Source organism: Spinacia oleracea, chromosome 5, assembly GCF_020520425.1.
Source record: "Spinacia oleracea cultivar Varoflay chromosome 5, BTI_SOV_V1, whole genome shotgun sequence".
Taxonomy (NCBI): Eukaryota; Viridiplantae; Streptophyta; class Magnoliopsida; order Caryophyllales; family Amaranthaceae; genus Spinacia; species Spinacia oleracea.
Window position 1 is genome coordinate 12,673,724 of NC_079491.1, and position 16,337 is coordinate 12,690,060.

The 16,337-nt window shown below is 34.9% G+C and overlaps 2 protein-coding genes across 2 annotated transcripts; both read left to right on the plus strand.

Moving 5' to 3' along the window:
* Window positions 1-355: 355 nt before the first annotated feature.
* LOC110795648 (40S ribosomal protein S23) lies at window positions 356-3,475 on the plus strand. Its single transcript, XM_022000673.2, has 4 exons — window positions 356-513; window positions 1,028-1,183; window positions 1,276-1,402; window positions 3,124-3,475. Exons 1-4 carry the CDS (start codon window positions 509-511, stop codon window positions 3,262-3,264), a joined length of 429 nt encoding a protein of 142 aa, XP_021856365.1. The 5' UTR covers window positions 356-508; the 3' UTR covers window positions 3,265-3,475.
* Window positions 3,476-6,245: 2,770 nt separating this feature from the next.
* Window positions 6,246-16,095, plus strand: LOC110795645 (histone deacetylase 5). Its single transcript, XM_022000671.2, has 14 exons — window positions 6,246-6,534; window positions 8,438-8,639; window positions 10,203-10,349; window positions 10,470-10,582; window positions 10,753-10,964; window positions 11,474-11,538; window positions 11,809-11,979; window positions 12,060-12,146; window positions 13,936-14,032; window positions 14,136-14,254; window positions 14,673-14,866; window positions 15,021-15,144; window positions 15,580-15,644; window positions 15,737-16,095. Exons 1-14 carry the CDS (start codon window positions 6,362-6,364, stop codon window positions 15,900-15,902), a joined length of 1,935 nt encoding a protein of 644 aa, XP_021856363.1. The 5' UTR covers window positions 6,246-6,361; the 3' UTR covers window positions 15,903-16,095.
* Window positions 16,096-16,337: the final 242 nt, after the last annotated feature.

Sequence of the window (16,337 nt, forward strand, 5' to 3'; positions counted from 1 at the left end):
ACCTGATTTTTACTTATTTTTCCTAAACCTATCTTATCTGAATTTATATGAACTTAACTAAACTTATCTGAACTTATTAGAATTTATCAATATTTATTTTAGTTATAAATTGTACTTGACCAACCCTTATTTTTTTTCCGATTTTATCTTATCTGAACTTATATAAACATATCTGAAATTATTTTTTTCTAAAAAAAGTGAAAATAAGGTGAACAAAATAGAGCCTTATGGCTGGCAATATCACCCAGACCCGATGGATGTCTAAACCACCCGATCCACTTCGTATGATTTAAGTCTTGGGCTAAGGAGTATCCACTTCGTATGATTTAAGATTTGAGCTTTTATGCACTCTATGGCCCAAATCAAAGAAGGCCTAGGGTTTCCCTGCCCTCATATAAAGAACTAAAACCCCAAATTAGGGTTTCCTACGCTCATTATTATCGTGATTCAGTCGCCTTGTTCATCCCTCTTCACCAGCACCTTCATCTAACCTTCACAGCTTGCAATCATGGGGTTAGTTTCTATCCTCAGAAATTCTTTTGATATCGATTGTAGCACTTTAGCTTGTTTTCTTGCTTCAATTGTTGTGTGGGAGTCGATTTGGGATTTATTTCTCTAAATTGATTTTTAGATGGTTGTTTGTTTCATAGATATTATCGATTTGGAGGTTTTTTGTATGTGGAGATCGTTTTGGAGGTTTTTTGTTTGATTGCCTGAGTTTTATGACAGGAAATTTGATTGGAAATAGAATGTAAAGGGGTGTAATTGCCTGGTTTCTGTTAGGTGATGGGTATTGGAGATTGCATTTAGTTTACGGACCACTGTGTAGTGAACCAAAATCAAATTGCATTAAGTTTTTAAATTTGGATTGAATCAAATCGCTGTATGTATAAAAATGTTGTGTTATGGTTGGAAGAATTCACTTTATTTGATTGGGTGTGAGGTTTAGTGTAAATTAGGATAATAGTAGTTCTTTATGCTGGACTCCAAGTAATGTTTGGTAATGGATAAAATTGTTACGATGCAGGAAGACTCGAGGAATGGGAGCTGCCCGCAAGCTTAAGTCCCATCGTAGAAGGCAGCGATGGGCAGATAAAAGCTACAAGAAATCCCATCTTGGAAATGAGTGGAAGAAACCTTTTGCCGGATCTTCCCACGCTAAGGGCATTGTTTTGGAAAAGATGTAGGGTTATGTCAATTCCTTGCTAACTTCTCTTAAATGTATGTGTTTTTTTTGTAATGGGCCTTAAACTTGTTTTTGTTTTTGTGATGTAGTGGTATTGAAGCTAAGCAGCCTAACTCTGCTATCAGAAAGTGTGCTCGTGTGCAGCTGATTAAGAATGGAAAAAAGATCGCTGCTTTTGTGCCCAATGATGGTTGTTTGAACTTCATTGAGGAAAATGTAAGTCTACGTAATTATTATTTCTCTTAGAATTTGTTTCTATATGCTTATATGGTTCATGATTTGCACCTGTGTTATTTGCTGGAATTTTGTGAACTTTGGCCCGAACTTAGTAGTAACTAAATAATTTTCATTATGGGTGAATAGTGAGCTATAGTGTGAGGACCTGTTGATATGAAATTTCTTTAATTCTAAACATTTTTCGCTGAAATTGGTGTAGGACGTTAACCATTTAGCTATAGTTCATTGATGACTATTTAGAAGATGTCCTGCTATTATCATTTCTTATCATTATTGAAGTCCTATCTTTAGAAATAGTTTACCAAGTCCGTGGTGGTGCTTCATGTTCAGAAGAGTGCCCGTTGTATGAAGCCAAGTTACGAATTATGCAAGCCTTCCATTTTAAAAGCTTGTATTTACTGAGTTTTAGTTCACACATTTTGACATACAAGGCCGGTTAAATGCAATCGATTGAAGTTTTGAAATATCAGAAAGCTTAAACTTCTCTGATAAGAAGGAACATTCCTCTGTTCTTTTTTTAGTTTACGTTTCATGTATCACATTTGCCAACGCACAACTTCAATAATTAAGATTTTTAATTATCAATGAGTAAAAGTTATTGAAAAATTGATATCTTAATAATATATAATGATAAGGATAACAAAAAATGTGTCTGACTAAAAAAAAAGACTTATTCGTTAAGATTACCTCGGGGACTGGTCAAAAGCACTAGGAGGTTCTGAGCATTTGCCGTGGCCTAAGGGAATACACTTTCTGTTATATGAGAATTACATAAAGTGTGGATACACACATTGGTCAGAATTATTTCCCTACTATACCCAATATTTCTCTTGATTCTTTATTCCCTTGCAACAAAGGTCTGTTCCTTTCAAATTCCATGCCTATCTCTCGTTCTTAAATGTGTATTTCTCTCCCTGTACTATAGTACTATATCAAATCATCCACCTCTTTTGCTGCCTCTCTTTCAACTCATCTCTGGCTTGTAATATTGCTGCAGCTTATAATGATGAGTTATGGTGAATACACCAACTCGATCAGAAACTCTCATAGCTTCTGCTACGATGCTTGACAGAAAATTTTCTCTTTAGTCTTTCCTCTCTGTCTCTTCTCTCCATTCTGCAACTGCCTTGGTTGTGTGGCTGCGATGTTTGCTGAAAACAACAAAGAAATAGAAATTTAATAATTAGATTTATGGCGGGCTAGGAGGTGACTAAAAGGTGATTTAGAATCCTTAAATTCTTATTATTGGGAGAAATAAGTTGAATAGTGGGCCATTAAGCAACAGAATACCAGAACATCTTCAGCCATTATTAACAAGATCATTATCTGTAGAAAACATGTCTATTACATTATTTGTAGAAATGATGACATTGATTTACCGAAGGTTTATAATTAGTAAGAATGCAACTCTCTTTTTTGAATCCTCAAGAGGGACTTGTAAAAATGTGAGTTAATGTGGCGCCAACTCAGTGTGCTGGTACATGTGAACCTAGAGCTGTAAGATTAGTCATACATTATGTTTGATCCTTTTCCTGAGCTAATGATCTGCAAAAATTGTCTGTAAGATTGTGTTACTTAACATTTATCCTGATTGAATAGTGAGCTAATGTCACTTGTTTGCTTATCCTTTTACTAAAGAAATTTTACATTGTCTCTTTAGTATACTTTTTTACGGAAATGTTGAAATTTGGTTTGTGCAGGACGAGGTTTTGATTGCTGGGTTTGGTCGTAAAGGACATGCTGTTGGAGATATTCCCGGAGTTCGATTTAAGGTCGTTAAGGTTGCCGGTGTTTCTCTTCTAGCTCTCTTTAAGGAAAAGAAGGAAAAGCCTAGGTCTTAGGTGGAAGGTGTTGGCGTTTGATTCAATTTTGCCTAGTTTAAATGAAAGACCCTCTAATGGAGACTGAATGTTCTTGTTCTTGAAAAGGGATACACTGTCTTCTGTTGTTCTAGGAATGTCTTTAATATAGATGGTTTTCTGTATACTATCACTATGAGAGTTATTTGGTTAATTTTTCCATTTGATAATGTGCATGCAAATCTCTTATCTTTGTCGATGTGTCGGAATGTTAAATTACTTATTGAAGAAGGGACTAGAATAGATGAGCCTTTTTTGAACTTGCATGTTTGGAGGAAGGTTAGGCTAATACCCCTCTCATGTATCTGTGTTCTGGGATATTCCTGATTAAAGGTGATGGCAATGTGGAATCTAGTTTTCGTACTGGACTATTGACAAATTCTTGCAAATCTGAAATTGCTGGGGGACTAAAGCACCCAAATTGTTTTTTATTTTATTCATGATTGTCCAGATTCTGAATAAACCTTGGGTTTTCGGTTTATGCCAAGAAGGCCAATTACAGAATAAATATTTCCATTAAAATTATCGAGTGCAGATATTTAGGTGTGGTCAAAAGAGGGTTTGGGGGTGGTTAATATAGGATGATAGAGGTGGTGTTGTGGATAGTTTCAATTTGCAAGTCAGTCTCTCTAGCTTGGATGAAGGGGAAAATGCAGAAAGGCAGGGATAGGAAAGGCGAAAAAGTGAATTTTATAAGGGGGTAATGTTGAAAAAAGTTCTATTTTTTATATACGAACGAAAAAACTCTATTCCGTATTACTTGCGACTTATGTCTTAAAACGAGTTTGATATACAAGGGGCATATACCAAAACTTGCTATCCAAATATACAACCAACATCTAACTCCATGCAAACTACCAAAATACGGAATATAAGGAAAACAACCAAAATTACAAACATTTAAAGTTACCATCTGTCAACAGAACAATTGTTAAAATTCATAAACAAGTGGTAACTTAAAAGTTTGTGATTTTATAAGGTGGTAATTTTAAATTACTGTAAAATTTTATAAGGTGATAAGTTTGAAAAAGTAAATTTTATAAGTTGGTAATTTTGAAAATTTTCTAAAAAATATGATGAAAATATTTGCTCACTTGCTCCTTTGTATTGGCTTTGGCAATATCACAATATGTCTTTGGCTAAAATCTTAATCTTTCTATTATTATACAGTATGCATCAACTTCCGGAACATTCTTGTTAGCAAATTTAGAGAAACGTTCCAATTCACTTTTTATAACTTATGTCTGAAACAAATTTTGGAAATATAAATGATTTTATGGTTTAAATACTGCAAAATTTACCCATATAAAGATAGAAGAAAATAAACATCTATTACATTATACTAAAACAGATATTAGGAGTGGCACGTATCACCTCCTGGTTAAATTTTTCCCGCCAAAAGTTTTTTAATTGATTTATTTATTTTAGTTAACTTTTATGGAAAATATTCAGTATTTTGACTAAAATTTTGCCATTTCCCATATTTTTTGATCTTCAATATAATTTTTCAAGCGTAATTAATTTTATTTCTCAAGAGTAATATTCGTAAATCATAAAATATATCATAACTTTATTAATCTTTTGAAAATCTGCAAGATCTTTTGTACGTTGTACTACTTTATTTTTGAACTATTCCTTTGGTACTCAAATATTTACATAAAAAATGGTAAAATAATTTTTTATGAATATCCGTGCATGCACGGGATATAATCTAGTTTCAAAATAAACGGGTGTTCAATATAATATTGAAAGGCGATTCTCTTTACGTCTTCTACTGATTTAGTTTAGCTCTCACCTCCTCCATTCGCACCTATAAAGAGAGATTTGAACTTTTGCAACGTTAGTGGAGTGTGGAAAATCAAGGTCAAACTTTGTCGGAGTTTTCACATAAAAAGATAGTAATTTTACAATTTCAGTAGGGTATCTTTTATAATTTTTAGGATAACTTTTATCGACAATAAGACTAACTTTTATTTGAATTAATTGGAACTCATTACAACTTGGACCTGAAAAAACCCGATTTCTAAAAAGTAAAATGGAGAGAACAAACTTACAAGATATGGTTAGAACTTACTGATTTGATACATGATTACAACTTATCTTAATTTGATATAACACAAATACATGATTACAACTTATCTTGTCTTATTGATGATATACATGATTGCAAATTATCTTAATTTATTGTACATGAAATATATTTTTTCTTAAGGTGAAAAGGGGCAACCTATAGTAGTAAATTTACTACTTAATCAAATAAGCTTCATTTTTTTAAGGCAAATTTGCCAAAAAAGGCTTTTTATAACCCAAATTTTGCGAGAAAGGACCTTATATAATTTTTTTTGTGAAATCACACCTTAATGTAAAAAAATGTTGCGAGAAAGGACCTTATATAATTTTTTTTTTGTAAAATCACACCTTATTGTAATTGTTTTTGCGAAAGACAACCAAAAGTAAGTTTCCGGCATTGACTGAGCTTTTCCGGCCATTGACTTGCACATGAGAAGCACGTGTGGCTTTATTTTGCTAACCACACCCAATTTTCCTCCAAAATTCTAAGCTTTAAAACCTAAAGTTGAAAAAAAATCGAAATAAAATCAAGTTTGAAAATTCTAGATTCGGCAAAATCAGTGTCTTTAGTCAACTTAAGCCACACATGCTGTTTACGTGCAAGTCAATGGCTGGAAAGCTTAGTCAATGCCGGAAACTTCCCTTAGGTCCTTTCTCGCAAAAAAAATTACATTAAGGTGTGATTTCACAAAAAAAATTATATAAGATCCTTTCTCGCAAAATTTCTGTTATAAAAGATCATTTTTGACAAATTTACCTTTTTTAACATCCCAACTTTACATTTGAAAGAGGGAAAAAGTTGGAAAGGTTAAATAATGATGAGCTCTCTTCAAAAAAGATGTACACAAAAAATTAGAAAAATTTCCCTCCAAAGAAAGAACACGGGGTTAATAATTAAAAACATTTTTTTTATATAGAAAAAATGTTTTTTTTTGAAAATAAGAATCTCTGTCCCTTTAGTTAAGTTGGGAGTAGACTGGTCTTGCAAAGTGAAATAGGAAAGAGAAAAATGGAGGAAGGAGGAAGTTCCGAGCGAAATGATAGGGTGCGGCAACGTGTAGGGTTAGTTTATGATGAAAAAATGTGCAACCATAACACTCCTGATGGTGAAGATCACCCTGAATGTCCTGATCGAATTAGGGTTATTTGGAACAAACTTCGCAATTCCGGTCTCATTGATAGGTTTATCTCTTCTCATTTTTCCAATTCTTTTTTTTGGGTTGACTTTTGTTTGAATTGTTTTGCTGATTTATGTTGCTTTTATGGTGTAATTTACTTCTGTTGAAATTTGGGATTTTTTTGGCTATAATTACTGGGGTTTTAGGATGATTTTGTTAATTTGTCTATTGTTAGTGATTATGGTTTAGTTGTAGAATTCGAATTTGGCGCGGCTGGTGTAGGGACTAGAGTAATTATTCACAAGTGTATAATATTTTGTGAGGGTGTATCATGATTAGGCCATTAAAAATGTGTTCTTTATATGGAAGCATTTGGTTCAAATTAGTGACACAAACCCCACAAATTGGCCTTGCTTATGTATTATGGGGCGCGGTCTGTTTAGATTGTGATCATTACTGTCTCTTTTGACTTTGTTGTTCCGTGATATTATTGGATTGGTGTTGTATTTTTTTCCTTTCCTAGGAGTTTTCTGGAGAGAAGGAGAATGGAGTTAAATCAGTAGCTTAATCAGGGTGCTTTAAGTTTTAACAATACTATGAAGATAAATAGAAGAATGCTTTACCAATGCGCTAGAGCCGTTATAGTGTAAATTCTTCACTTCAAAACAGGGTGAATTAAGGAACAATGGTACTCCTTCCGTTTATGACGGATTGAAGAGTTAAATATATAACCAATATTTATAGGTATTATTAGAATTGTGTTTGAATTGCACGGACTTATGGTGAATAACTAGTGAGCATCTTTGGATGATCTAAAATGGAAAATGAGATTTAACTATAATTCTCGCCAACGTGGAGAGAGTAGATTATCATATTTTAAGGGATTTTGGATTGATGTTAAATAGACATTTAGAGCAATGGGGTTATACCTTGCTGGTTAGTGGTGATTGTTCACAACAATGCATATAAGTATATAAGAAATTAACAGATCTTGATTAGATGCCAGAACTAGAATAGGGAATTTGATTAGGGGAGAAAATTGAAGTGGACGGTGAAATCGAGTAAATTAAATATTTAAGGTAATAAGTTAATGTTTTACCGAACTGGTCTAGACTGTGAGGATTCCTAGGATAGCTAAAATACTATATGGAAAAATTTAAGGATGAAAAACAGTGGTAACTGGTATTGATGAGCTATCTTGTCTCAAAAGCTGGGCAATTTTTCGTTCTTGTTGCCTCAGTTGTCTTTTTGTATTCCTGCTTCTAAAGTTGGAAATGATTGCCATTCAATCTGTCTCTAGAGTTGAGAACTCTGCAAATTTCGATGTGTGTACGTTTAATCCTCATTTTCCTTAAAAAGTCAAGATGACCTCTTGATATCGTGCACCTCTTCCATTTAACTACTGTAAACAACTATTGTGTTGGAACATGGAATTAGTGAATGATAAAAGCCACAAGTCGGTATGGCAAGCAAAAAAAGAGGGTAAGTGGTGTATTGTATTCTCCCCTTCCCTTAATAACAGGCCAATTTAGATAAGAGATCATTTTGAGTTGAGTTAAAGTACCACAGCTACTTTCATTTTTACTTCTGCTCCATAACAGTGTAGTTTTCTTTGAAATTTTAGTTAAGGATAGCATCAAGGGTAATATAGGAAAGTTCAAATGTCAACTTACTAAACTTTTGAACATGGCCTATTATTTAGACACAGAAGGAGCAATTTGTAAGGCATAAGTTTTTAAAAAAGTGGCATGCTGATTTAGTTGAGTGCAAATCAGCAGCCACTTTGTGATCCTGTGTTGGTTACTCAAAGAATGAAAATGGCAATCTAGTCAAATAATGCATAAATTTAGGGGTATTGTTTCATGAAGACCTTTTATAGTTTTGGCTACTACTGGAAATCATCTCTACTTGATTGAATGTATACTCTAAAGTCCTATTCTTTACTAGTTTACTTTCTCTATTTCTAGGTGTGTTGTTCTGAATGCCAAGGAAGCAGAAGATAAATACGTACAATCTGTTCATTCCAAAAGGCATGTTGATCTGATTCGTAATATAAGCTCCAAGCGGTTTGATTCTCGCAGGGATAGAACCGCTTCAAAATACAATTCCATTTATTTTAACAAAGGTTCATCAGAAGCAGCTTATTTAGCTGCAGGCTCTGTTATAGAGGTAAAGTTTCAGCACAATGCTGAGCAGCTACAATTATTTGTTGTCTCTTTTATGACCCACAAACCACTGTTAGATGTTTGCTAATTAACCACTTAGGCTGATTCTTTTGACTTATTTCAGACAAATTAAGTTCAAATTAGTCCAGTTAAGTTCATATAAGTTCTTATAATATAAGTTCAGCAAAAATAAGTTTCTTTCAGACATTTTCACACACAAATAAGTTTATTTCAGACAAAATAAGTTTTTTTCAGATAAAATAAGTTCAGATAAGTTAAGTTAAGTTCAGATAAGTTCAATTAAGTTCAGTTAAGTTCAGATAATATAAGTTCAGTCAAAATAAGTCCAATAGAACAGAGCCTTAGCCTAAGGACCCATCCCTAAAATAGAATTGATGTACCAAATTGACTTGAGAAAAATGTCGCATGGGTATTAACAAACCTTTGAAAGAGTGAATAGAATTAATAATGAAAAATAGTATTATTTTTTGATAAAGGGGTGTGTAATACGGGTTCAAAATTTTGAATTCTGATGAAAGAGAAAATATTAAGGCCGTTTGATCATCATGCTTTTTCTAAAAACACAAATGTTGCCAGAATTTCTTTTTGTATACCTATGTGGCAAACCCACTTATTTATTATGCCAAATTGGTAGTCTGTCCTGCTTTATTATATAAAAAGTGAAAAGAATAATTCTTGCAACTTATATTGAAAGGAAGAGAAAATGTATACATTCTGCAGTTAAGAGAATTTAGAGAAGAGCTGGTTTCCTTTCTATTTGTCTGACAATAATTATCCTGCAAAAGTTTTTTCGTTCTGGTATTCCACACCATCCTACAACGAAAAGAAAACCGATAAGTTAGGTTGCACTTAGCAACATTAGTTTGATGTCATTGTTGATTTTTACGTCTTCCCTTCGTTGATGATAGCTTTTTCCACAATCTTTCTTCTTTTATGCCCTTTAACTGTTGCAATTCCAGAATTACTGTTATAGAAATAGTCAAAGTGACTAGAGTATCACCTTCAAGTTGTTTCAAGATTCTATGAGAGTGTACATTTCACTATTTCAGTGTGGCAAAATGTGACTATCATGTGAATGATATACTTCGTATTCATTAATTGGCAACTAAACATGAGGATAGACTTGGTCATGACTCATAAGACCTATGGCATGCTTGTTTTAAGGGGGAGAGGTTAGACTGCATGCATCCTTTCTCATACATTCATAGAAGCTGCTATATTGCAACCGTGGAAAGTCCTTGCCTATTTAACTCCATTACAAAATAACAAAGAAAAATTTAGAGTTAGTCTGTTTGTAGTTTTGTGTTTTGTTGAATGCCTTTCCGTTATTAGAGTTACAACTCTAAGGGTCCTCATCCTTATTAGCCTATATGTTTCCATTGTCCATGAATATTTTGAGAGAAACTACAGGTTTTGGAAATATTTTTCTGACAGACATAATTGCTAGATCATGGTTTCTATCACAATAGAAAATATTTTTTCTGGGTGTCTTGCTCGTTTGATTCCATGTTTTTGTGATCTAAGTATTTGATGTTATTCCATATAGGCGGCAGATAAAGTAGCCAAAGGGGAGCTCAATTCTGCTTTTGCAATTGTGAGGCCTCCTGGCCATCACGCTGAGGAAAACGAGCCCATGGGTTTTTGCCTGTTCAATAATGTGGCTGTTGCAGCTAGTTATCTGCTGAATGAAAGAGTGAGACTTCTCTGCTCAACACCCCCCCCCCCCTTCAGTATCAAAGTACCTGAAGTACAAGCAAAAGTTTGAGTTGACTATTGTTTGACAACGCTCATTTTTCGAATATATTATTTCCAGCCAGAATTAGGCATTCACAGAATTTTGATTGTTGATTGGGATGTTCATCATGGCAACGCCACTCAGAAAATGTTTTGGAAGGATTCTCGTGTTCTTTTCTTCTCGGTACATAGGTAAATATTAGAAAGGTGGACTTTATCCGTTCATTTAATGGTCATTTGGCACTCCGGTCTCTAGATGAAATATCTTCACTTCTTTATCTATTGCATGAGTCCGAACGATTAGCACATACATAACCTTGTTCCTTTTTTGTTATTAACTCGTCTTATTTTCAAAATGCTAGGCATGACTTTGGATGTTTCTATCCTGGAACTGATGATGGCTCTCATACTATGATTGGAGAAGGACCAGGGGAGGGATACAACATTAATGTTCCCTGGGAACATGGTCGCTGTGGTGATGCAGACTATTTTGCTGCTTGGGATCATGTATTGATCCCAGTTGTTAAAGAATTCAACCCGGATATGATTATAGTTTCTGCCGGGTTTGATGCAGGTGATTAAGTTAAAATAGAAGATGACTTTCATTAATTCTTGTGTGAACTGTTGACTTGTGAAGAAGTATCAACACAGTCCCTAGTTATAAGACCAATGCCGGGCAGTCAAGCTATTTAGCTGCTTTGGCGTCATGCTAACTTACTCCGCAGAAACTTTGACAAATTTTCCAAATGTACTTTTAATGCCTAGTGGGGAGATCTATCAATTATTTTCCCTGGAGAACTTGTACCTTTTGTTGTAATGACAAGTACAGGTTTGTCTTGGTATGAAAGACATTTGTTGCATGTCATTAAGATTATCAATGTATGGATTATGGAATACCAATAAGCTACCTTCTATTTTTGTTTTTGAATGAAATCCCAATTCCCAAGTACTTGTAACAAAATTGGTACTGTTCAATCTGTTATTCTATTCTTAAAACACTGCACTATATATAATTGTTAGTTATTTCTAGATTTGCATGATGTAATGTTGTCATGGTGTTAATATATTTTTTTTTTGCAACAGCTGTCCGTGATCCTCTTGGCGGTTGTTGTATTTCTCCATATGGCTACTCTGTTATGTTGAGAAAGGTACTTACATAAATGTTTTTGGGTGTGTCTGTTTGTCAATATGTGCTACATTACGGTACAAGTCAGTGTCCTTTGTGGCTTTTTGCTACTAAGCTTTGTTATATACTTTTATGTTTCCAGTTTGGTATTTCTTAAGATTTTTAGATGAATCTTGTTTTTTAATCTCAGTAAAAGATTTTTCCTTCAATGAAAACCCCAAGATGCTTTTATTTTCTTAATGTTACTCCTGTTTCTTCTCACAACCTACTTTTCCTTGTACTTTTTTTGTAGTTAATGGATTTTGCTCAAGGTAAAATTTTACTTTCTCTGGAAGGCGGGTACAATCTTCAATCTTTGGCGGATTCCGCTCATGCATGTGTGCAAGTATTGTTAGATGAAAAGCCAATCATCGGATCTTCTGAGGCATATCCATTTGAATCAACATGGCGCGTCATAGAAAATGTAAGTTTTAGCACCTTGACTTTGATGGCATATTTCTTGAGCCTGCATTGTTATAAAAAGTGCATTGTTATAAATCATAGGTTCGGCAAAAGTTAAGTGTGTTTTGGCCAAGCCTCTCCGATGAATTACCAAAGAAGTTAACAAGCCAGAAAGCGTCTACGCCTCAGGTAATACTTCTAACTTCTTGAATCTTGGACATTACTTGTCATTTTCCATTGATCAGTGACAGTGACCAAAGCCTACGGAAGCTTGACTCGTACTCGAGAGATTATGAAGAGGACTTGGCATATGGGTTTGGAGTTTGGACACTTAGTTACCCAGATATCTCTTATGTATACATTTCATCTTTCGAAGAAGTAGTTCCTCATGTAAACAGATCCAACAGTGAGGAGCATTATCCCCCCCCCCCCCTCAAAGGGGGTAGTCTGGAGGACAATTAAATCAAGACCTAGAAATACTCTGATAAACTTTGCAAATTGTGGATTAGTTGCCTCCTTTTCTAGGTTTATAGGTTGCAGTTCTTCTGATAACCGGTTTCAACTTAAGACAAACTTATTTCTACTATCAAATGTCTAGTAACATGGCAGAGTGGAATTTTAGCGTCTGTCTCAGGAAACATGCTCGGGGTGCTGTATGCATGTATCCTTTTTTCCAGAAACTATACAGTTATGAGCACTGTTTCCATATCCACACAGTATCAAAATTTCTTGTCCACCCTCTTTGTAATTTTCTTGTACCCAGTCGATCAAATTTTCTTTATTCATTCATACAGAAAAACAAGCAAAAACTGCACATCTTTGATCACTATTGAATGATTATTGCGTTGCTTCACTTTTGTCTATTCGGTATTTCCCATTTTGTTGCCACTTGCTAGGGGCTCGCGATCTCTCTTGCTGATGATCAAGTTGATTATCCCATCAAATTCATTTAACATAGCCTCAAACAGAAGCAGTAAATTTTTGCATGAAGTTGAGGATACAGAGACAATAGATGTCCAGAATACTTATTGATGTATAAATTGCAACATCGACATATACCTTTCATTTTCTCTTTCTGTCTTTGTTAGGGTTGGGGAAAGAGGGGCTTGTGTTGGTTAGGATTTCTCTACCTATTCATTTGTAATGGGATCCCTCCTCTTAGGAGTTAAAAATGTTTTAATATAAGTACAGTGTACATTTAAATCTCAAAATTATTTCCAGTCATTAGCGTTTCTTAATGGTGGTGAACTGTCATTTCCAGGCTTCCATCCCTTGCAGAAGAACATCAAATCTCCAATACTTTTATGTGCAGCCTGTATGAATTTTTGATGAAGTCAAATAAAATGACCTGTCACGTGCCCTTAATCTTCTCTAAATTTGTCATGAACGGTTGATCACTTGAGCATTGTAATATCATAAGAAACAGACATGACGTGGGTTCAAATTCATTGACAATATTGAAAAACTGAACTAGAACGCGTGCAGAATTGGAAGTAGGAATACAAATTGAGTGAAGATGTGTAGTAGCACATTTTAGGATAATATGGGACCTGTAAATCTGTAATTTTAAGAGCATGAATGCGTTCTTCATTCTTGAATGCTTGGACGGGGTAATGCATGAAGAGAGATGAATTGATTGATAATAGAAAAGATGATGTAGTGATAATGCGAGGAGGGAAGATGGAAGGGGAATTATTATCCTCAAAAGGAGGGTAATAGTTCCCGCATTCCCCCTATCTTATCCCATCTTACCTCCATTGTTTTTATTTTTCTTCTATTATTCTTGCGTTGCATTGCCCCATTTGGAGGTAAACATGAGTTTTCATCTGCCCTTTTTTTTTCAAAGATTCATAGTTGAGAACGAATCTCTCGTTTTGTGTTGCTGATACATGCTTTTACCTCTGTTTCTAAATTTTGATGTTGTGCTACACATGATAATTTTTCCTGTTATTACGTCACTGAAATCTTCTGCAAACAGCCACTAACTGATGTGAGCTCTGAGTCTGAAAGCGAAGATATTGAGGAAGCTATCAAGAGTATTATACAACCCCTTTCAGAACTGAAATTTGATGAAGGTCAGGGTAGTGAAGTTTATAACTCCAAAGCGTGTATTAGAATTCTCCAGCCACCACCCCTCCCCTCTCCAGGCTACTTTAACAATTGTCAACTGAAGTGCAGATCAGAAGGATGATTCAGCTTCCTGGCGAACGGAGCACAAGCTAACTGATATTTGGTACGCATCCTTTGGGTCAAATATGTGGAAACCGAGGCTTCTCTGCTATATCCAAGGTGGACAGGTAAACTATGTCAACCATATGCAGTAACCGCTCAAAATGTTTTTCAGGTTTGAAGGACTGTTTTAGTAGCTTTTGCTGACCTTGCACTCTCAAACCCTACTTGGTCATTTTCTGTTTTGAAATAATTGATCTGTTTTTTCTGCATGTCAATGTAACTAGACACTCTAGTATAAATGTCTAGCTGTTCCATAGAAAAAAGAACAGATACATAGCCTACTGCATAGAGCCATGGAGTTTCATGTTAAAGTCAAGTTTCAGAGTCTGGAAAGTTGTGTTTTAAGTTGTCCTTGAGTAGGTTTTGGACAAAGCTGTCTTACATTTGTACTCTGAAGGTTCTGTGATATGTTTCTGGAGGACCGAGGATATTAGAGTTTATGTTGGTCCCCTCATTGGATTTTGATTTCGCTGATGATATCAGGTGGAAGGTATGCAAAAGCCATGTTCTGGTTCCATGGACAGAAGCCCTCCAAAAGATGTCATGTGGAAGACTGTTCCTCATAGATTGTTCTTTGGCCGTGATTACACAAATACATGGGGTCCTGGTGGAGTTGCTTTCATTCACCCTGAAAGTAGTCCAGTGGAAAAAGCTTATATCTGCATGTATAAACTTACGTAAGTGATTATTTCCCCTCTTTCTTTTCTCCTGTTATCTCTGCCGTACAATTTGGTAATTCATGCTTTACATGTTTTGCCCCTTCCCTCTCAGCTAGGTTTGCAACTTGGTCATCATTTACTAACTAAACTGCAACCTCTAATTCGTTTACAGGCTAGAGCAGTTCAATGATATTTTGTTTCAAGAAAATTGTTCAAGTTGTGATGCTGATGCTCCTTGGTTTAGTTCGGAAGCTCTAAATGCTATTAAAAATAGGGGATCCGTCTCCATTGTTAAGGTGAGTTGTACATCCTTTAAGGGCTTGCAGTGTGTACATCTGAATATATCCAGTTCTTAGAAATAAGATATACAATAATGCAATCTAATACTAGCTATGCAAAAACTTCTCTATAATAGGCGATTAACAGTCTGCTAGTATATACTCTCAGTAATGTGGTTAAGGACCTATGTTTAGCTTTTGATGTCATGATGTGGTTCAAGGGGCGACTTGTATACTTTGGTAAATGCAAGGAACAAAAATCAAGATAAGTTTGGAATTTGATCTTCCCAGCTGAACTTGTCCATTTTTTCTGGTGTCACAATATGCTTGTCAGTTATTCTTTGATATTTAAAAAGGAATATTTCAATTCAAAACCCATATCATTTTTAAATCGTCTTATTTGGGAAATATTCATCTTGTTATACTAACCAAAGAAGTTCATTTGAAATGCAGGGAGGTTGGTATCATAATGTAGTCTTTTTGGGCGAGGAGCAGGGTGTTCCAATACTGACCATGACGTACGTTTTACACCCTTAATCATCTGTAGGTTTACAATATTGAGTTACACCAGTATACTATTGAATGATGCAACTTGAAATTTGTTATCCAGGTGTGATCTGCATGATGTACAGGCCTTCAAATCTTTAGAAGTACCACAATGTGCTCCTAGCAATGCATATGTCAATACCTTAATCAGGGGACTATCCGAAGGAGGACAGCTTTCTGAAGAAGAAGTGTTGGCCTACATAGATAAAGCTGCTGCTACATCACTCTGATTCTAGGAGGAAATATTCATAATTATTTTGTAGGCCGGAATATTCTTAATTATTTTGTAAAGATTATTATTTTGGGTAATCAGTGATTCAGTGATTCAGTGTGCTTAATTGCTAACATAGTAGAATCTGTAAATATGATGTGCACTGCCAAGTGAAACATTCTATAATGTAGCCTGTAGGCTTGTTGTTGTGATGCATACTAGACTCTGCTATAAGTTCTTTGTGATGATGGACCCACATTTCTGCATATTTCTTATTCAGACGAGGGATTAAAGATGAAATGCAGGATATTGTGAATTTCATCATCAGGTACTCAAGCATACAAGATTAAGACATGTTTGAATTGGTAGTTGTAAATATTTGACATGTTTGCTGTTGCCTCTTCTCTTACATGTCAGATGACATAAATGCAGGATACTGTGAAACCTCTGAAAT

What these genes read in the sequence shown, in the direction of transcription:
- LOC110795648 (XM_022000673.2), top strand. An exon ending in GGCATTGTTTTGGAAAAGAT is followed by an intron (nt 1,184 to 1,275) that starts GTAGGGTTATGT and finishes TTTGTGATGTAG; the next exon opens with TGGTATTGAAGCTAAGCAGC. An exon ending in TGAACTTCATTGAGGAAAAT is followed by an intron (nt 1,403 to 3,123) that starts GTAAGTCTACGT and finishes TGGTTTGTGCAG; the next exon opens with GACGAGGTTTTGATTGCTGG.
- LOC110795645 (XM_022000671.2), top strand. Translation starts at nt 6,362, where the DNA reads ATGGAGGAAGGAGGAAGTTCCGAGCGAAATGATAGGGTGCGGCAACGT. An exon ending in ACTCTGTTATGTTGAGAAAG is followed by an intron (nt 11,539 to 11,808) that starts GTACTTACATAA and finishes CTTTTTTTGTAG; the next exon opens with TTAATGGATTTTGCTCAAGG. An exon ending in GTTCCAATACTGACCATGAC is followed by an intron (nt 15,645 to 15,736) that starts GTACGTTTTACA and finishes TTTGTTATCCAG; the next exon opens with GTGTGATCTGCATGATGTAC.